This window comes from Clinocottus analis, unplaced genomic scaffold (assembly GCF_023055335.1).
Source record: "Clinocottus analis isolate CAN_PGR_092001 unplaced genomic scaffold, fCliAna1.0.p SCAF_21, whole genome shotgun sequence".
In the NCBI taxonomy this organism is placed as follows: domain Eukaryota; kingdom Metazoa; phylum Chordata; class Actinopteri; order Perciformes; family Cottidae; genus Clinocottus; species Clinocottus analis.
The window spans coordinates 8,193,892-8,215,510 of record NW_027175943.1 but is presented as its reverse complement, the minus strand read 5'-3'; the positions used below and the strand labels follow the sequence as shown (position 1 = coordinate 8,215,510).

The 21,619-nt window shown below is 44.5% G+C and overlaps 1 protein-coding gene across 16 annotated transcripts in view; it reads left to right on the top strand.

The window, feature by feature from the left end:
- The window catches only part of ppargc1a (peroxisome proliferator-activated receptor gamma, coactivator 1 alpha), a 240,644-nt gene extending 222,475 nt beyond the window's left edge, over positions 1-18,169 (top strand). For 5 of the 16 annotated variants that reach the window (XM_068587833.1, XM_068587830.1, XM_068587837.1 and 2 more), the window contains exons 4-12: positions 350-475; positions 1,660-2,312; positions 4,232-4,305; positions 7,826-9,062; positions 10,811-10,903; positions 11,833-11,956; positions 13,742-13,866; positions 14,201-14,352; positions 17,054-18,169. In XM_068587833.1, the coding sequence (XP_068443934.1) occupies positions 350-475; positions 1,660-2,312; positions 4,232-4,305; positions 7,826-9,062; positions 10,811-10,903; positions 11,833-11,956; positions 13,742-13,866; positions 14,201-14,352; positions 17,054-17,157 (2,688 nt within the window). In that variant the 3' untranslated portion in view covers positions 17,158-18,169. Of the gene's footprint in view, positions 1-349; positions 476-1,659; positions 2,313-3,976; positions 4,023-4,231; positions 4,306-7,825; positions 9,063-10,810; positions 10,904-11,832; positions 11,958-13,741; positions 13,867-14,200; positions 14,353-17,053 lie in introns of those variants that run through there. The other 11 variants (XM_068587840.1, XM_068587839.1, XM_068587841.1 and 8 more) reach the window with 9 other exon arrangements.
- Positions 18,170-21,619: the final 3,450 nt, after the last annotated feature.

The window sequence follows — 21,619 nt, the reverse complement described above, 5'->3', positions numbered from 1 at the left end:
ATGTTCTGTTCTCTTCTGTTTGTATTCACTTACAAATGACCTTTAGCCACATACCTGTGTGTGTTTATTCAATCACATTAGAAAAACCTGGCTTTGTGTACACAAAAACACCTGCGCAGGAAGAAAGAAAAAAACCTTTTCCTTTCACATACTGTAAACTGCTTAAAATTCTCTAATCTTTTAAATATGTCAGTGATATTATCTTTTCTAACTGCAGCTTTGGTCTCTCCTGGTTGTACATTTCCAAAGCACAGGCGGTCTAATTGAAAGAAAATGGTAATTTGCATAACCCACGCTCAATTCCCCCTCCTTCACCACTTTCTCTTGTTCTGTTTGGGTCCATTCGCAGCTGAAGAAGCTCCTTCTGGCACCCGCAAACTCCCAGCTCAGCTATAATCAATACACAGGTGGCAAGGCACAGAACCATGCAGCCAGCAGCAACCACCGGATCAGACCACCACCTGCCGTCGTCAAGGTAGGGACACGCACACATGCACACACACGCACGCACGCATGCACGCACACACACACACACACACACACACACAATTTTCACTCCTGAACACACATTTTTTGTTAGTGTTTGTTTATCTCTCTCACTATGTTCTTGCGCTGTCTGCTTTTTTGCTCTCTCTCTCTCTCTCTCCCTCTCTCTCCTGCTCTCTCTCTCTCACACTCTCTCTCACTTTTCTTGTTTTGGTGGCCGCCTTTAGAAGATGTTAGACTACTGCTCTAGTCTACTCTCCCAGGGGGCCATCTCGTAATGAAAACAGGCTGATTGCTGTTGGGCTTTCCAGCGAGGCATCGGCACCGTTGTCTCATTAGCTCCACCACTTATCCGCCTTGGTATGGTGCCTGTTGGAGAAAAAAAAAAACAGCGACAGGCGCTCTTGCGGGAGAGATTGATGCCTTGAGCGGACGAGATCAAAATATCAGACTTGATGTTCTCATTAGACAGCTCTCGAAATGATTTTTTTCTAAAGGGGTGGGGCTGATTAAGATTAATATTAGCCAGTGTAAGTATCATAAGTTTATGAATATGATTAAATAAAGTATGTGATTTCAGTGATCCGTTTGCATTTCATGTTGGAATGTGCTGTGCTAGGTATATGATGTGTCACATACAGCTTACAGCATTTGTTCTTGTTTTGGGAATAATGTCTGACATCTCGGTTTCATGCTTTCCCTCGTGCTTAAATTTCCTGTGAGTGTAAAAAGCAACTGGGTGTGTGATCATATTTTGCAAATCACAGTCGCAGATTTGTGTGTGTTACGCATACGATGTTTGCACATGCAGTATGTCAACCTTCCTCACATAGTCTATTTTCGCACTGTGCCTTTGAGTCATCCATTTCTGGAGCACAGCGAATGAGGACTCCCGGAGGACGTGCAGCGCGTATAGAGCGACGCGGTGGTGTTCGCGGGGCCACGCAATTAAGATGATGGGCGGACCGCACCCCCAACATCGCCTCCCAGACAGTTGGCTAACCGCTGTGCTCAGGCTGTCTAAGGCTCTCTCTCAGCCTCTTGTGCCATATAAAGCACTTAACATTTCTCACAACTGTACAACAGCACTGTATAAACAACACAGAGCAAAACTTTTTATTTAAGTAACATTAATCATGTTCTCTTTCTCTCTGTATTTATTTCTTTGTGCAGACGGAGAGCCCCTGGAATGGCAAAGCAAGAGGGGGCTCCAGCCAACAGAACCGCCCGGTGAGGCGGCCTTGCACTGAGCTGCTGAAATACCTAACGGCCACCGATGACATTCTGCTCCACACCAAAGCTAGCGAAGCCAAGAGCACCTGGGGGGGTGCCAGTAGCAGGGACAAGAGTGGCCTTGGTCTCGGTGCCTCTTCCTCTTCGTCTTCGCCATCCTCGTCATCCACTTCCTCGTTCTCCTCCCTCTCCTCCAACTCGTCTTCCTCTTCCTCTACCACCTCAAAGAAGAAGTCAGCTGTGCCATCTCAACAACTACAACAACAACAGCAGCAACAGCAGCAACAGCAACAACAACAGCAGCAGCAGCAGCAGCAACAACAACAACAACAGCAACAGCCGCCACTGCAGCATCACCAGCGAGGTGAGAGCCGGGCTGCAGGCCAGTGTAGTGTGGCTGGTGTTGGGGCTGGGAAGTGGCAGCGTTGCGCTCACGATGACGGGGTTGCGGAGTCGGAGGGTGCTTCTATCCCTGTCGGCCACAGAACCTCCGCCTGCGGCCATGCCCGCCCCAAACTGGAGCACGGGCCGCCCAGTGAAGAAGGAAGGCCGCCAGGCGATGTGGGCCGCCTGGCCGCCGCTAGGTTTATTAGGTATATGCATTCTTATTCCCTCCCTCCCCGAGAGGTGAGTCACAGCTGTGAGCATTGCCGAGAGGCTGAGGGCGCCACTCAGGCTGGTCAGGGCTTTGGCAGGCAAGGCCGTAGAATCAACCGAGGTGCCAGCCGTGCACCACGTAGACACGTCACAGTAACTATAAAGAAAAGAGATGAGAAGCCGGGGCACCCCTTACTTAGCCAGCTGCTCACCTCCAAACCGAGGCCTGTTCAATATCGAGCCCACCTACTCCCACCTCAAATCTCTCCTTCACCCACCATTCAGAGCAAATCAGCAGGTAAGAGGTCTGAGAGCCCAGCACAGGCTCCCTCAAAGATGGAGGAGGAAGAATTTGGAGGGACCAATGATTGTAGAAACCGGGGAGTAAGTCAGCTTGAAGAGCCTGACTCAAGTTCCCTGTTGTCACCTCTGGCCTTTGACCTAGAGAGCTGGGTTAACCAGTCAGACTTAGGGCTCGACATGGGCTTTGGACTAGAGCTCCGGTGGCTAAACCAGGGGTTCTGTGGGGAGGATGTTGACCATGATGATGATGATGATGGTGTTGATGATGATGACCATGTCACGGGCGGCCCCGCTGCGGTGCTCTCACAGGGCACACCAAGCCCACTCTTCCCAGATACTAGAATTGCAGAACCCGCCCCTCCCTGCATCATACAAGGGCAAGGGCACCCACACAGGCAGGCACTCAGCGAGCACCCCGACGACCAGGGCCTCCCGTTGTTAGGTAATCATGACTGCATCCCCCCCACTGGCCTTATCTCTGCTCTCTTTTCCTCCCTCTCCTGCTTTAACCACTTCCCAGTTTGACTTGACAACTAACCCCTCTTCTAATTCGAATCTAACAGTCATTCTGAGGGCATAAACAATGACAACAAGCAGCCTGCTAGCCAATGCTTTTTGCTAGTCCTGGAGGCAATTCTTTCTTTAAATAGATTGAGCTTTTAAAAAAAGGAGGGGGTGGGAAAAGGGGCGAGCCTCGTCTTGCTACTGTACGTCTTGTTCTCATAGAGTCGACCCTTGAGCCATCTTTGGCTGATTGAGCCGAGTGTGCTGAATATGTTCGTTTAGACTCAGAGCCCAGGTGCTGCTCTAGAGCGCCGCGCTGCTAAAGCCACGTTCCCTTAGCTGGAGCACAAGTTGGCCAGAGCCTCGGGCAACTGCACAAGCTTCTTTGACTCTCCTTTCTTCCTTCTTTTTTTCCCCTCCTCTGCTGTTGGTGCATGCGATTCTGATTATTTATTTTTTTGTCCAGAGAGGGGCTCACCCACTGTCATGTGTCTTGTTTGTGGCATCGTCTCTTTATGTCTTTATTCCATTTCGATCTGTTTGTTGTCTTGAGCGGGGTATGTCTGTGTCTCGACACCTGTGAAAAACCGTACCATCACTTCATCCTGCCTCACAGAGTGGATAGTCTAACTTAAGGCAATAAATTGTTAAAACGGGGTCTATCTAAAAAGATGTGGTTTTCACAATAGTGTCTATAGAAAGACTTTCTAACCAGGTATAGGTGTTTTTGTAGCAGTAATTGCATTTAATGCGCCAAATTGAGATTAATTGTTGCAGAATGTGGACTTGTTCTCTTCTGCCATGAGTGTCATACCTAGGTCAATAATTACACATGCTCCTTTGTGTTCTGCAGCCAAACCAACCACCTTGCCACTTCCTTTGACCCCAGAGTCTCCAAAGTAAGTGTGAGATGTTTTTCCACGTTATTCTAGGCAAAAACATGCACCAAAAAACGACCAAAAAAACACAAACCCAAAGAAAACTACACGACTAGAACCCAAGTTGAGGCATTTTTTGTGACTCATTTCCATTTCTTATATCACAAAAGCTTTCCGAGGTCTTACTGTCACCTGAGAAGTAAAATATTGCTTTTTTTTTTGTCTTCCAGTGACCACAAGGGATCACCGTATGAGAACAAAACCATTGAACGCACATTAAGTGTGGAGATTGCTGGAACCCCAGGTAAGCACACTTTTCTAATTATTTAAAACACTTGTAGTAATTTTTCATAAAAAGACATTCGTCAGTGGAAATTCTCACTTCCCTGTTGTAGCTATTGTTAACAGTGGCTTTTTTTTCAACATCTTGATAGTTCCATTACAGTTCAGAGTTCAAGGTGAAGGCATAGGAGAACATTTTTATGTGCTTGAGTATTGATTAGGCTTTCCAATCTCTTCGGGGTTTATTAGCAAACCCCTCCCGTCCTCCACCACCTCCACTCCCCTTTTACTGAAGAGTTAATATGCTTTTCCTCTTCCTCTATCAGATCCTAATGCTCTCTGACTGACAGCTTACTTAGCCTACACATCATAGGAAAATTGAAATGGCAGTGTTATTGTTTTAATTGGTTTTGCGGTGTAATTTGGTTTTGCCTGTATGATCTGTGCCATCCTGTCCTTAGGCCCCCAGACAATTCTGCAATTAGATCAGCTGACTGGGGAGTCAATTTCCAATGTGAAGACTTGTATGCATAGGATGCTGTTTGGTAACTGTAGTCAGTGTGAGGGTTTTTCAGCATCATTATTGCCATCATCCTTTTGTGTTATTGAGTTATAATTAACGACATCGGAAGACAGCTATAGGCAAAAGGTAATTACAAGACAAAAATGAAGAGAATTTTTATGAGAAAGCTCCAATATTGGGCGTCATATCTCTCTATCTCTCTCTCTGCATGAACGATGTTAGTAATTACCGCCTTCTCTCCCAGATTAATCATCTAAGGTCAATAAAAAAACAAAATGGCTGCCCTTTAGCCCCTCGCACTGTGTGATGTTGCACTGGCCCCCTTTGAGTATTCATTTACCAGCAGGGAAAATTCTCCTCATACATACCTCATGTTTGCCCCCTGCACCTTCTACTTATCTCTTGTGGGGGATGGAAATTGTGGCACATCAGACACCAAGAGATCTCCCCCTTACCATCTGACCTTGGTCCAAAGGATGTTTAACCCTTTTGTGTAGATAAGCTTTTGTGGTCAAAGGGGACGCCCGTTGAGACCTAAAGCAGGGAAAGAGCGTGGCTGCTTAAGCTCCGGGGTGATCAAGTGCTGTTAATATTTCTTCCGGTTTTACTGCACGTGGGTGAGTTTATTGACCTGTGGCCAAGTCCGGGTGACCGTTCTGTTCCACTGCATCTGCCTTACAAGCACAGTCAAATAAAGCCCTTCATCTGAGTTTACAGTCCTAAGCAAATGTAGGGTTGAATATTAGCAGGAAAATCATTAGTCCAGAATACTTCAGGTTAATGAGCCCCTTTCCTACTTAGGCATTCACTTTTGAGGCTCGTGCTGCAGGAGACAAATGGATATGGATCCCAGTCAGCGGAGGTGAGCGCTTTGAGGTCCGGAGTTGAATGTCCTTTGCAGATTGACAGTAATATTCCACGATAATAAAAATGATGGTGGTGGCACTGATAACCAGATGGACGTGAGCCAGGTGTGCGCTCCACCCACCACCTTCATGGCAGGTTGACAACTCATAGTTGGAAATTTCCATGAATTGCTGCCAGAAAGATATTATTTTATACCTTTATGATGAGTTGTAGTAGTAGTGATTACTGTTTCATCGGAAGATACATTTGATTATCAGGAGAACCTTTTATATTTTATACTAAATACTAAACCAAGTCAACTTTTGGACTGTTGTCTGCATGTTTCTTGGAACAGTAAAGGTTACAACAGGCAATGAGGCCCCCATGGGATCTGACTGCTCTCCTAATCTCTGCCAAGCTAATAGATTTACCCTGTGCTGCAGTGTTGTCTTTAATTACTGTATCTCATGACACTGGGGTGGTCTGTGTGTTGCTATTTGCATGGCTTACCGCCGGATCAAGTCTTTAAGCACAGAGTTGTTATTCGCTCCTTGCAATTTACAGCTGGACGAGAAAAAAAGATGCAAAAAAAATCCCGGTGGCTTCATGATTGGTGTTTGTATCGGCGGATCATCCATTACTAGCAAGTTTGACTGAGAGACACATATTTATCTAATTCTGATTTATTCCCCCCCCCCCCCCCCCAACCTCCTCTGCTAATGGCTTCTAGTTTATGACCCCACACGCACATTGTTTTGGCCAGATGGCGCGTCATTGGTGAAACAGAAGTTCCTCAGGCATTGTGTAGCGTCCCCCTCCTTCTCTCCCTTCTTCTTTTCATAGCTCATTTCCATTGGCAGTGCAAATAATGTCTGTATCACATTCAGAACTGAGGGAGGAATGGGAGAAAAGAGGGGAAAGGGGTTTGCAGTCCTACTCACAGACACTTTCAGATAATAAGTAGGATGATAAGCCGTTGGATCAGGCATTCCAAACACAGCAAGTGGTTTCGGAAACCTGCATATTTATGTATCAGGCTCCCGCACTCCCAGAGAATACTCTAACACTGGATTTGAGACTAATAGCATTCATCTGGTGCGATTCACCAGCAAGGAAAGAATGATGTGCATTATAAGGAAGGCAAAGAAAAGGTGAGAGCGTAGGTGTTTCAAAGTGGCTGAGTTTGACTCCAGTGAGAGACTGTTAGTGACGAGTGTGTGTTTGTGTGTGGGCACATTTGTTCTGTGTGAGACAGAAACAGGATAGGATGCTGGGAGACGGAAGGAAGAAATAGAGATTGATCCAGGGAAGATGGCAGACAGGAAGAGAAAAAAGGGGAGAATACATGACGAAAGGAAAGAGAGAGAGAATAATGGTGGCGGCTGTTTGTGCGAGTGCATTAACAATGCTATAAAGTGGGCTCATCTCAGGACTTCCCATATAACTGCCATCTGTCTGGTTGTAAATCTGTAAGAGGCTGGGGAAACTGGGGTGGGAGGGGGGCACAAGTAGACGGGACACGCCATCTGAGAAGAACGACGACCCATTCGCCAGTACTTCCTGCGCCTCTAAGACATCTTGCCATGGCAGCGTCACCAGGCACGCTCCAATGTTTCACAGAAAAGGGACATTGTGCTGGATAATCGTGAAACATGCACGCCGTCATGTCACTGATAATTTTTTTACGCTGATAAAAAATGTCTTTGGTTTTATTCAGATGAATTGGCTGCTGTCCAGTGCAGACATTTATGTGAGCCAGTCAGAGATATGATACATGTACTTTCATTTTTTTCATCGGGTGCATTACGTTTGTCCTCTGCAGGGTTTTGTGTCATGTTTTTTTTTTTTCTCATGAAAAGGGATCCTTCCAAGGTCAGAGAGGAAGTGGATGGCAAGTCATCCGTATTACAGCACCACCATATTAAGTTACACCAAGCATTACATTAATCTGTCAAGATTGCAATAAAATAGAGATCAGGATTAGGCCAAGTGAAAGTGAATATTTTAATCAGGCATGTATCTGTGTCCACCGTCCATAAACTGACCTGGGAGTTTATAGATGAGTGAGGGGGGGAGGGAAAGGTGGATATTTGGGGAGGTTTGCATTGTGATTTCATTCTCCTTTTACTGCCCCCACACCTCCACCAACCTCTGTTTCTCCCTCCCTTTGCAGGTCTGACACCACCAACCACGCCACCACACAAAGCCAGTCAAGAGAATCCTTTCAAAGCATCGCTCAAAACCAAGTTGTCTTCATGTTCCTCATCAGCCTTGGCATGCAAAAGAGCCAGGCTGAGCGAAGTGGGCCCCGGCGCTCCGGCCCCGGCCCCAGGTGCCTCCGGCGGGGGCCCCACCAGAAAGGGTCCCGAACAGACTGAGCTTTATGCCCAGCTGAGCAAAGCGTCCACCGCCCTACCTTACTCGGTCACCCAACACACTGTGGGGTGCGACCTTGGGGAGCATCGCAGCACTAGCAACAATAAGCGGGCGGCGGCCCGTGGCTACAGTGACCATGACTATTGCCAGGCGTCAGCTCTCGCTAAGAAGGACGGCGGCACAGCCACTGTTACCATGACTCCAGCAGCAGCGCAAATGACGGTCACCTCAGGTGCCACCGCTGCCCCCGTGCCTACTGCAGGCAAAGTGGGGGACAGGCATGTCGAATGTAAGGACTCAGCCATGCCACCATCCTCTTCATCATCTTCATCTACTCGTTCTCCATTATCAGTTTCATCTGGTCGTTTGGCCCAGCAGCAAAATGTTGCCTCTGTGAATGGAGACGCAGCCTGTGTCCAGGAGTTAGGCAAGCAGACCGTCACACAAACCCCCCAGATACCTTCACAAGAGGCCCCTATAGACTGGGACCAACTCCACTCTTCTGCCATCAGCAGGAAGCTCCTGTGTGACCAGGAAATCAGAGAAGAACTCAACAAGCACTTTGGTCCCCCCTTACAAGCCCTTTATACCCAGGCTGCCAAGGAGAGAGAACCAGGCAGCAAACCAAGTAAGGCTGCAGCCGCTATGTCCCTTGAGGAGGCAGAGAATGGCTCCTCCTCCCAGAGGCTGCCTGGCTCCAGCTACCTGCACCCAGGGCTCCTGCCCTTCCAGGATGAGCTAGAGCTGGGTGAGGGCCGTGAGAGTCGCTTCCTCTATCCCTGGGAGGGCACCCTTCTGGACCTTCTCTTTGACTGCCCCCCCTGTTCTCCCTCCTGTTCCCCACCATCCAGCTGCTCCCCTTCACGAGGCTCCGTCTCCCCACCTTCCTCCCTCCTCCTCTCTCCCAGCAGGCCTTTCTGCTGGACCAGCAGTGGATCCCGATCTCGTTCTCGTTCCCACTCTGACTCCTGCAGCTCCTCCTCGCACCATCGGAGGCGCTCCCTCTCTAGCTCACCCGACAGACGCCCCTCCTGGTAAGACGTTTCCCAGACCCACGCACACAAACCTCCCGCTTCTTTTTGCTCAGCATTGGCTGCTTCCCTCCTATGCACTTTATACAGGAGCTGGCAGGGGATCTATCTTAGGAGTGTAAGACATTCCTGATCAGTCATCAGAGCTGGTGTCAGACAAGATAGACCCTGGTGCCTCTCAGCATGGGTTCTTGACCTCCTGCATCTTTGCCTTGTCTGGACTAAATGCAGAATAGATTTGGTTTCACAAAGGGATTTAACAGGCCATGTTGAACCGATTTTAACCAAAGGGTCTGCAGTTATTAAACTAACCAAACGCTGCCTTTTAAACCAGGCGGCATTTTAATGTTTATGACGTGATGATGAGGAAAAAAGATTGGTTGAATGATGTGATTTCCCCAAAACACACAATGAACCAAAAAGAAGAAAAAAACACAGAACATAGAACGCGCCAGAGGCACTGGACCTTTGAAAAGTATGAGTTTTAATCTCTAGGCAGGGAGTTTTATTTGAATGTCTTCCTAACACTCAGCCCCCTCCTCGCTCGCTCCCTCGCATGCTCCTGTTTTTTGTTTGATGCCGGGGCTATTGTTTTAAGCGGCAGCTGTTGTTTTTACTGAGTGGCAAACCCTCCTCTTTTACATCCCTATAGATGAAAGCCAAATCCAGGCTGTGGGAATGTAGTCTCAAAACCCCTCTCAAAAGAGACTCCTATCATCATAGCTCTGTGTGAGAACTACATTTCCCATGCTTCCCTTTGATCAGAGCTGAGGGGGTTTCTGTCTGTGTTTTTTTTTTTTTTGGTAGAGGAACAGAGGCAAACCGTAGTTACTGAGAGGGATGTGAGTAAATTAAGTTTGTCAGTAGAAGTCCATTGAGTGCCTCACAGTGCAGGACTCCGCTGCAGTGACTCAGTTTGTTTGCCTGATTACTTAAAGGTCAGTTTACTCCAGAGAGCCGAGAGAATCACTTTACTCTGCCCGGGCCCTTGTTCTTGGGCTCTACACCAACTCGCTCACAAATTATACAGTAATAGTCTCAAGGCATTCGATCAGATTCTGACACTGACAAGCTTTCTGACAATACTGTGTAGGGATTGGAGTCTTGAAAGGGACAGAACAAGAAGCTTGTTATATTTTCATGCAAGAAAAGATAAATAGAATTTCAGCAAAATAATTCTCACAATCCCTCCCCTCCGTTTCAAGTTCCACAGCGTAGGATCCTCCATCTCTCAAAACTGGCACTCCTTTGCTTCACTGAGCTTCCCAAACTACTCGCCCTCCATCATTCAGGTCGTGCTTCTTCAGCAACACTTCAATAATTAAGCATCAGAAGCTTACCAACTGCAGAGATACAGTACAATTTCTACAGTCAGGTCACTGGGGCCCACAGTATTGACCATTTCCTCATGCAACATAGATAGCAGGCGTGTGTATGAAGGTGCTAGCTCGCGTGTGTATACAAGAGCTGTCGGAAATCAAGCACACTTAATGTGGCCGTGAGCTAGATTAGGAGAATACAGAATGCTTTTATCTGGAATTAACCTAGTTTCTAACATCTAAATGGGTCTTATGATGTTAATTTGGATTCCAAAGCCTAGTATAAATTAACCAAGGTGTCACAAGTTTTCAGGAGTCATCAGTATGTTACATGATTTATTTAAACTTTTTTTTTTATGTGTTATGCATTCCTATGTGTTGCAAAAAAAAAAAAAAAAAATCCCTTATTTAATATTGTCTGTTTTCCCACAGGTCTCGTCACAACACAGATCCCAGCTCCTTTCGTTCCAGGACTCACAAAAGCCCCCACCCTCAGTCTCGATCTCCTCTCAGCCGCAGGCCAAGGTGATTATTTAAATTTCCCCTACAGTTATACGTTACATATTGTATTGTTAAGTCGCTGTTCTTCAGGTTAGGACAAATGTTTATTCTTAGAAACTGTCAAAATTCAAGAGAGAGTAGGATGTACATGGAAGGATGTTAGTGTCACCACTCTGTGATTCCCTTTACACATCGAGACAGAAGCTTTTCGCAGCTCGTCCCATCCACACGGGGCCCTCGTGACAAACATTGGGGGCAAATATGTTTAATTGATCATGTTTTATTGGACGAGTGACAAAATAATCCAAAATCATACCGTTGCACATTCATACTTTACTCATCATTCACGCTCCCAGCTGTATATTGACACCTATTCAACTTCGTGCCTCTGTAGTTTTCCGTAGCCACTGCAGAGGGGAATGTTTCATATGCAGAGAAGTACTGTCACAGTGCAGGAAGACAGAGAGGGAGAGAGGGAGAGAGACTGACACCATCTCAGCGCTTCGAGCTGATTTGGCACCCACGGGCCTAATGACACCCGACAAGCCTGAGAGTCGCTCATCAGTCGAAAACTTAACGGACACGTCTCGTGCAAGTCTGGGGTGGGGGAGAAAGTTGCACTTTCCTTCTTGATGAAGCCCTAACTAAGCAGAAAGTAATGACATGTGAAGTAGTGCTGACAGTTGCAGCTGCCTGGCTCCCCGACCGCGCTGCTCGCCGGCACTCCCGCGGGCCTATCCTGTGGGCTCCGTAATCATAGCGGTGGCGAAGAGACATCTTATTAACATGTCCATTTCCTTTTCGTTTGAAATCCCCCTCTCCACCATCAATGGTGAGAAAATAGGGGACGACTCCTTGGTGAATACTGACAATTGTTCTTCACAGTCATCAACAGCAAGGGTGAATTTAGAGGACGAGCTAGGACGGTGATCTCATATGTATCCTTTCCCCAGCAGGTATGACAGCTACGAGGAGTACCAGCATGAGAGGCTGAAGAGGGAGGAGTACCGCCGGGACTACGAGAAGCGGGAGTTCGAAAGGGCCGAGCAAAGAGAGAGGCAAAAGCAAAAAGCAATAGTGAGTTAACTGACACGAACGCAAGCTAATTTCAACCCCCATCCTTTTTTTTCGGAGCTTGACTTTGAGTTTTTCCTGTCGACACTGATAAAAGACTGAATGCAATCACTGCTGTGGCACATGTAGAAATTCCTGCAAACACACAGAAAGCTCCCGCAGACACACACATTACTTAGGATGAGAAATCGTCCAGCCCAGTGCCACGTGCCAGCCTACTGAAAGAATACATGCAAAGTGATTTCCTGAATGATTCAGGCGACAGGCCCTTCCTTTTTATCTCGGGGTTGTGTATTTTTAACATCTCCGTTGTCTGGAAACACTGTCGACTCTTATTAATCACACCACAGGGGTAAAATGTTAAAATTGTGGAAAACAGAAGCGAGGAGAGCAAGACGGAGGAAAGGACAAAGAAGGAAACGGCCACTGATTCCGTTGGAGCTCTTTCCCTTCTGTATCTATTTCAAAATTCTGCCGGATGCAGTGAATATCAAATTTCTCCCATATCTCTACTCTCCACGCCTCAGTGTGAAATTACTCAGGTTTTCAGCCGGGTAGCACTCCCACCACTTGTTGATAAAGCGTACATTAAATGATGCAGTAATGCAACGTTGCTTGGCATGCACACATGTTCAGAGATGGCAAGACAAACAATTACGAGCAGCAAAGCTCAAGCTGTCAAGCGAGGTTTGGGAGGCCGGGGATGTGAAAGCGTCTCCTCCTGTCTGTCTGTTTTTGCCTCATTCTCTCACTCACCCACACACACAGGCAGCCCTCAGGGCGCCATCACGAGAAGGCCGCCTATTTATCAGTTGTCAGCAGCTAAACCCCTAATTCAGCAAAAACTTTTTTTTGTCTCAAACAGTATGTAAGCCTTTAAGGGAGTGGAAAAAAATGGCATAAAAACAGTAATCTGTAAGTTAATTTGTACCCTCCTCAGCAATTATGTAAGTCAGACGGGGCAAAGGTAAACTTTGAGTTTAGCACCAGGCTACTGATTTACTACTTGTCTGAGCTACTACTACCCTCAAGACAGCATTCAAAATTTTAGCGGGCCTCAGTGGACTTGCCCCAGTAATGGCAAGTAAATGAATGAATAAATAAATAATACAAGTGAAACACTATAGCCCCAAGCTTGTGCTGCATTATATGATTAGCATATGCAATTAAAGTACTCAAACACCATAATTGCAGCCTTGTGCAGTTTGTTCCTGAATTATTCCGCTATGACCCTTACGTCCTCTGAGGTTGAAGGAAAGCCATGTTTTTTACCCCGTGGTTCACTGCTGCTGCTCTTAATGCTCCCTCTCTCTTGGGTATGAATATCATTACACTATGAACTGACCATGCCTAGTTTACTTCACATTGAGAGTGTGACTCCCAAGTTGGGAGGAGGCTTTTTCGATATATAGCTGAGTCACCTCGCCGCTTTATTTTTAGACTTTGCAAAAGAAGAAGCAGCCCCAAACTTAAGACATGGCATCATTTGATAAAAATCGCTCCGCCTCTGGTTGATGAGTTGCAGAGAGAAAGAGGAATTGTAGTGCCCAGGCAGACTGAGGGCGCTTCCAAACGGCAACTCTATCAGATAACAGGAAGCAGGCTGAACCAATCACAGAGAAACACAACAGACAGACGGAGAAGAGGGACAAAAACGGGGGGCGAAAGTCAGCTGCAGTATCCACAGGAGTGATCAAGACCAATTCATTAGGGCTCAGTGAAGAAAGAGAGGGGGAAAGAAAAAACAGACTCCCTCTTTTAATCTTCTCTGTCTTTCCTCTTAACGAGCAGGAGGAGAGACGGGTGGTGTACGTGGGCCGACTGAGGTCCGACTGCACCCGGACAGAGTTGAAGCGCCGCTTTGAAGTCTTTGGCGAAATTGAAGAATGTGCTGTGAACCTGAGGGACGATGGGTAAGGCCCCAGGGTTCTCTGTGCATGTGTGTGTGCATCTATATAGGGTAGTCTGGTATTCGTGTATAGGGGGATAGGGAACATTTATTCCTCACCTCTGAATGTCATGTTCTACCCAAAAGTTAAAGCAAAGGCAAGCGTAAGACAGAGCTTTTGCAGCCTCTCACCATCTCCTGATCCCTCGAGTTCTTAGCCTATGAAGCCCCAAAGATACACTTTTATTGATTCTCTTTTGCATATAAATAGTGTGATCGTCATCTAAGACAAGGCCCCCTGTTTGGTTATTGTTGCCCCACAGCACCACTCTGACGTATCATTTTCTATTCTCGACCAGGGACAATTTTGGCTTCATCACGTACCGCTACACTTGTGACGCCTTTGCCGCCCTTGAGAACGGACACACCTTACGCAGGTCAAACGAGCCTCAGTTCGAGCTGTGCTTTGGCGGACAAAAGCAGTTCTGCAAATCACATTACACAGACTTGGGTAAGTGCAGCTTTGTTGTTCTCTCCATCTGCCCCCTGCAGTCATGCAGAACATTTGCGTAGCTGGGAGGACTGTCGGAGAAAAGAGGGAAAGAAGAGGGAAAGAAACCGGCAAAAAAAAGCTTGAGTGATGCTTCCAGATCCTTAGAGACCCATCTCTGCGCTGGTAACAATTCCTACAGTGCTGAATGTGTCCACCAGGCATTCATGGCTCAAAGGGAAAAAAGAGTTCAGAGGTCAATCTAGGAACATACCAAGAATAGAGCTCCATTTCTTCCCTGGTAGCTGTAGTATCATAAAGAAATAAGGCAGACTCCATTACTCATATGGACTTGAGATGCTTGTTTTTACCCTATTGATATAAAATGCAGGAGATATAGCACTTAAAAGCATGTGTGCAGATGTGTTTTCATCTGCCATTGTGTGGATATATATATATATATATATATATATATCTATATATCTATATATCTATATATATATATATATATATATATATATATATCTATATATCTATATATATATATATATATATATATATATATCTGCGCGTGTGTGTATGTGTGCACATGTGCGAGTGTGTGTGTGTGTGTGTGTGTGTGTGTGTGTGTGTGTGTGATGGGAATTACTTTAAGAGAATGGCAAACAGGAGGGAGGAGTAGAGATGAAATTACGAGAAGAAAGGCACGTTAGAAGAAAGACAAGAAAAGAGATGAGGCGAAGAAGAGGAAGGTGGGAGCAAGGTTAAGTCCCAGCAACCCCTCCCTTCTCTCGAGTGAGGTTCCATCTGTTGCCAGCTGTTGCAGCGCTGAAAGGAGGCAGAGCCTTGATGTGGCAGGTAGGGGCCGGTCATTTACTGAGAGGGAGGGGCCACTGTGGGAGCATACCTACTTATGCACATCTAGTGCCTTTGGGAGTCAGGGCATCATGGCCGACTGCAGTGTAGCAGAACTCATCTAACCTCAGTGATAGCTTTGAGTAAAAGTGCATGTATGTAGCTGATGTATGTACATAGCTTCTGATACATGAATCTGTCAGAAATCTGTGCACAAATGGATGGAATCAACGTGGGTTTTCTGAAAAAAAGTACTCTCCTCTCTTCTGTTTGTTGCACAATTATGTTGTTTGTGATAATTGAGCAGCCATATTGAAACTTAAAAGATCCCCCAGTATATCAAGGGTTGCACACCGACAAAAGATCATCGCCTTCCTTTTGATGATGACATGCGAGATAGGTATTGACTCACGCATCTGCAGCCAGCTTTGCTCCCGATGTTTATTTACCAGCAAAATGCGAGGTCAGGAATGATATAATGCACTGCTACAAGAGGGTCAATGGGTCACTGGACAGAAAAAGAGCACTTTCCTCAATAAATGAAGCAGTTGCTATACATTTTCAAAGGACATGCTTGAAGCCATCAGCTTTTAAAGAGAGGACATGATGAGGAATTGACACACTGAGAAACAGTTGCTAATCCTAAAGCCTTGAGGAAAGACATTATGCCGAGATTGACTAATCAGTCTGCTGAAATGGAAAGGCCTTCATTCGACCGCCTCTTTGTCAGGAACAAGCTATTTTGATCGTCCCTATACTGATAGCACAGGATAGAGAGATTTAGAGGAAGGGAGGATCTTATTATAGCGCGGTATCCAAACCTTTCCCCGTCTTCTCAATCTTGTTGGCTCTCGCATCCTTTCTGTGTGTTCTGAGACACTGTCCATTAGTTTTAAGTAGAGCGCCGAGGTGTTTTTCATCCCTCAAGGTGCGCAGTGTGACATAATCCAGCCCTTGGCCATAGCATTAGATCAGGACTGGCGCCTTCTAGCTGCCATGGTCATTCCCATTTCTCAAAGCTCTTGGAGTGTGCTGCTGGGCTCTTTGGGGGCCCCATTTTTGAAGCTGTCTGTTGGCAGAGATAAGATACTCTTTATGTATTATCAGGTTGATCGGAAAAAAATAGGACATGTGAGGAATGGACAGACAGAAGGATAAGCTTTCACATCTGTTGCCTCTGCGCAAAATAAGGCTTTATTTTCTTCCAGCACGATAGACATTATTTGGTAATAGTAAATAGTTTGCTGTGTAAATATACAGTGACGGTTTGAGATGCTTTCCAACAATTTATTGGGCCCAGCCATGAAATCCAAACATACATTTGGGTATCTGGGGTGCCTACCAACCCACAATCTGTGAAATAAGACAACCCAGTCAGTTCTTGTGGTCTTCCTGCATCAGAAAACAGGATTCAACAAAGCCATATTGGTTTTGCTCCCCTTCCTGTGTCACGTGTAGTCTCAGTAGAACATACCGCCTCCCATCCTCCATCCACGGCTCGAGAACTACCTTTTCAAAGGGGCCACATATCAAAACAGACTGGGCTTTTTTTTGGGAGGAAAAAGAGACGGATGCTAAAACGGACCGTTTTAGAAAAATCCCCAAATCCCAGTACGTTTCCTTTTCAAGTGTGAAAGGTCTGGGCACACAGATTTTTCAAGCTCATCAAATTGCCATGTTACTGATGATTTTGTGGACATTTGACAACACGCCACTTAATGTAGCCACACATATATGTTTTAGTGAAATCCCTCTGAGCTCCACATGACAAACACTCTGTCATTGTGTTTTCTCTGAACATGAATGTGAACCTCAAGGAAGCTCTCCCCTGCTCAGCACTGACCACAATCCCACTTTCTGCTTTCAGACTCCCATTCGGACGACTTTGACCCCGCCTCCACAAAAAGCAAGTATGACTCCATGGATTTTGACAGCTTGCTGAGGGAGGCCCAGCGCAGCCTGAGAAGGTAACCAGTTGAGTGGCACCTGCTGTCCGTCACAAAGAGGGACTTCTGATACCTCACTGTTGTGTCTCGCTCCTTTGACGACGAGACGACCAGAAGTTTTACACTCTATTTCATAGAGTATATAAGATTAAGTCTATAGACCTATATCAATATAAATGAATATATCAAAAATAAAGTTTACATGAACATAGCTGCTGAAGAGCTGGGAAGAGACGTTGCATTTTGGGAAAGCCAGTGAACCCTCAGAACCTGATGCACACGATTGGTGCACTCTACTGCTGTACAACCATCAGTGAAGGAAGAAGAAAAAAACTTTCATGATTTTTTTTCTCCAAGCACTACAATGCCCACAATTCTTTGAGGGTAAAAACATGCAGCTTGTTCAGCCAGATTTGTTTTCTTTTGCTGTTGATTTTTCTTTATTTTTAAATCTGGTGTTTGGATATAGTGTTACAAACAAGAGTATAGGGAATTGTATCTTGGAGGTAAAATTCTCAAGGTAACATTGTTGTCTACATTTGAAGAAGAAATGTAGCCGTGTATTTACAAATATTATAAAAAGGAATATTTTTATTTTATGTACATATCGGATAAAGTTCTTTATTTGTTACAGCTATGCACTGTAAAACGCAGCCTTTTTTTAAAATGAGGAGAAAATTTCTTAATTCAGAATGTCGATCTGTAGTAATTACAATACTGTAAAACATATTGTCCACCTACATGATGTTTAGAAGACATGATATGATTGTAAAAAAGAAAAAGATGTGTCCTACTGCTCATTTTGAGGGAGCATGTGAACAAACGTCCTTTTTTAAGTTATTTTGTTCGGGAGAAAAAAACAGTCAACCATGTATAGTTTTCTCTGTTTTTAAAGTTTCTCAATCAGTGTTTTTGCTTATACAACAAGTGTAAAATGCATTTTTAACATGTTTTTCATGATTGTAAAAAAGGTACCCCATTTTTTATTCATTATTTCTGAAGCAATCAATACATTTACATATATACATCTATATCTATATGTGTATATATAATATACATACATATACATATATTTATATATATACATTTATATATAAATACTGTTGAATTTAATTGCTTTGTATGGTTCTCCTTTTGATTAACTTCAGTGAAAGAGAAAACTGCATTCAAATCTTTTAAATCAGTGCATACACATATTTATCTATTTATTTTAATATTTGAATCAAGAATATTTATGGTCTCCTTTTTTCATCGCGTACCTCACAAAATGTATTTACTGTTTTTGTTGTCCTATGATTTGTGTTATTTAACTTACAATCACTAGACAGGGTGTACAATACATGGTTTGGTGGGGATAATATTACCTTCTATGCCTTTCCAAAACAATCAAAACATTCAGCTGATCACTCCAGCAGTCAGACCCTCATCGTTTTTGTGATTTCTGTCTCCACTATCAGTCACATCTGCAGCACGCCGCTGTTTGTTCTTTCCACACAGAAGCAGAACATGAAGCAATAAAATGATTTTGCAGGAATTTTGTTATACCGCTGTAAACACTTGTTGTCATCGCTCCACTCACGCTTGATTATGTGAATGCCAAACAAAAGTTTACAATTTCCTTTTCCTGAATTTTTTTAAGATCTTGTATTTGATGTACAATATATATATGTATGTATGTGTATAAATATATATATTGATACATGTATGTATATATGTATATATGTACAGTATATATGTGTATATATAATGTGTGTGTATATATATGCATATGTATATATGTACAGTATATATGTATATATATTTACATGTATGTATATGTATGTATATATATGTATACACATATGTATACATATATATGATAATACTACTAATATTATTCAAAAATAATTACAAGATGATTAATAATAACAATGATAATAATATAAATGAAAGAAAAAACTATATAAAAAGCAATAAATTATTTTTCAGAGTTGTATTTTAGCTCCTATTGTTGTGTGATTTTTGGACGTGACCCATTACCCAGTCGCTGGTAGCTAGGATGACACCATTCCAATATCTTGGCATCTCATCGCCGTGCGGTAAACACTTGAATGTCCCCGCTCCCCCCTCCCGCTCTTCCCTTTAAGATGTAATTGAGTCTATGTAATTGTAATGCACGCATTACCTTGTGACATCTGTGCAAACGTGACTGACTCTTAACTCCACCCTGTGTGTAAAACGTGTCGAGTTGAAACTGTTTGTTGTGTAGTGCATGGCTATTACAGGATGACAGTCGGTACAGTATAAACCACTTTGGATATCTGCCTCTCAGCTGTCTTAACTGGCAGATTTTAAATGACATTCTATAAGCCTGGAGAAAACTACTCAACAATGTATCGCATGCCACACCACTTCCCATCAGCGCCCGGCCTCCTTCCACACACCGCCCCCACTCCCAGTCCAGATATCACAGCGCCGCCGACATGACATAAAAGGTAACCTTGCGGTTTCTGGTTCAATTAATATCCCGTTTCTAGCTCGAGCCAAGTAATGAGAGAACCAGGTTCCATCACGGGAAGGAGACATCTTTTGTGTGAAAGCTTTGCTGATCACAGGCTTCCTTTCATGGAGTTTGACTGTGGAGACAAGAAACGGCTAATTTTTATGATGCAAAGAGGCAAAAATTGGCCGAGGGAAGGATAAAAAAAAAGAAACCTTTACCTGTGTTTTAAGACATTGTTTTACTTTTTTGCTGTCTGTATAGCGTTTGGGTAATGGTGTCGTGTCCCATTTGATAGATGTGGCTTTAATCATTGTAATAAAAAAATGCTTTGTAAATTGCCTAGAGTAGCAATATATTAGAACACCTTATGGTTCAAATTTCAAATGTGGCGGACTTTTTAATAATGTGACCTACTGAGGACTTTGCCACTGCTTAAACGTTTGTTGGGTAATCATGTTTTTTTTGGAAGGACAATATGTGTATGAGCAAATATATGTATGTGAGTGTGAGTATGTGATTTTAGGCAGGTGTGCGTGTGCGTGTGTGCGTGCGTGTGTGTGTGTGTGTGTGTGTGTGTGTGTGTGTGCTGGGGGTCGTTATGGGTTGTTACCTGTTTGTGTCCTATCCACGTTGCCTTCTGCCAAGTCCTTACCAATGCCTTTGTGGTTCTACCTATTGTACGACTTTCTTGTGAATTTCCTTTTTTTTATGTGCAATTCTCATCAGCCTCACCATGCCAATAAAGGGAAATGTGTTTGAAAAAAAAATACCATTCTTTCTTTTAGTGGCTTCCATATTATCTCCTTTCCCCTGTGATGAATGTCCCCTCATCAAGCACTGTTCAGTCAGCGCCGTGGAATGATTATGATTTGTGCTCCTCTGATTACTATCAACGAGACATCCTTGAAGTTAAAAGGGAACATTTAAAAGTTATAAAAACAATGCGTGTTGTAGATGTGGATCCACATTAAATGCTTCATCCCTCCCTCCTGTGCTTGTATATCAAAGTGCTGAGTGACGAAGGAGAAATGACACAAGCCCGACCTCAGCACATCTGTCTCTCTCTGAAGTTTCTCCCCTAATAAAGAAACTCAGCCTAATTCAGAGTAACTTCCCTCTTTGATATTCATATCACCTGGGAGAGAGCGCTGTAGTCTTTGTCTGTGTCCACAACTTGACTCCACACCATGAGTCTGCAAGTTAATTAAAAAGTTGGGGGGAACAATTTCATTAACACGATGGAGAGCTATAGTGAGTTGATGGTGGTGCTTGATATCCAATGGGGCTTTTAAATGACTCTAACAACCCCCCTCTTTTATTTATATTGAACACACACACACACACACACACACATCTTAGCCTGGGAGCCGGCATCACACCGGGAGCTTCCACCGTGTCTTTTTCTTTTTTCTTTTTTTTTTACCGGCGCAAAAAGAAATATGGGAAGAATGTGCATTAAACTTTAAGGTTGGGGGTCTGATTGTGTTTTTTATTAAGGCCGCTGTTTAGCCCCGGAGAAGAGAGCGGCTGGCTTTCATTTCGGCTCGGCTGCCGCATTACAGCGGGAGGTCTCCTTCTGCTTGCCCTTTCCACAGAATGAAACAGTCCCTGGAAATCTCACTGCTCCCTGTCGGCTTCTTCTCTCCCACCTCTCTCTTTCCATCACGATAGGATGGCTTTTTTATCTGTTATGTGTCTTTTTTATTATTAACCAGTAGATAAGCAGCTATCTCTACTCCAGTTGGAAGTAAGTAGTGGCCTTGGAGATAATGGGGTTTGATGGGGCCGGGCTCTCTGTGGGACAAACACTGAGATGTTGCCGCTGAGTTGTGTTGCTCTGTATTTTATTTGGCAACTAGCTGTGGCTGCTGTCTCCGATGCTGTTGAAATCCTGAAAATGGCACCCGACTATTCCGCCTTTGTCTCCAGCTATGTGACGGGAATGTGTAAATGGTTAGTATTTTTGGTGGCCAAGCAGTCGAGAGCAACTTGGAAATGAAAACCC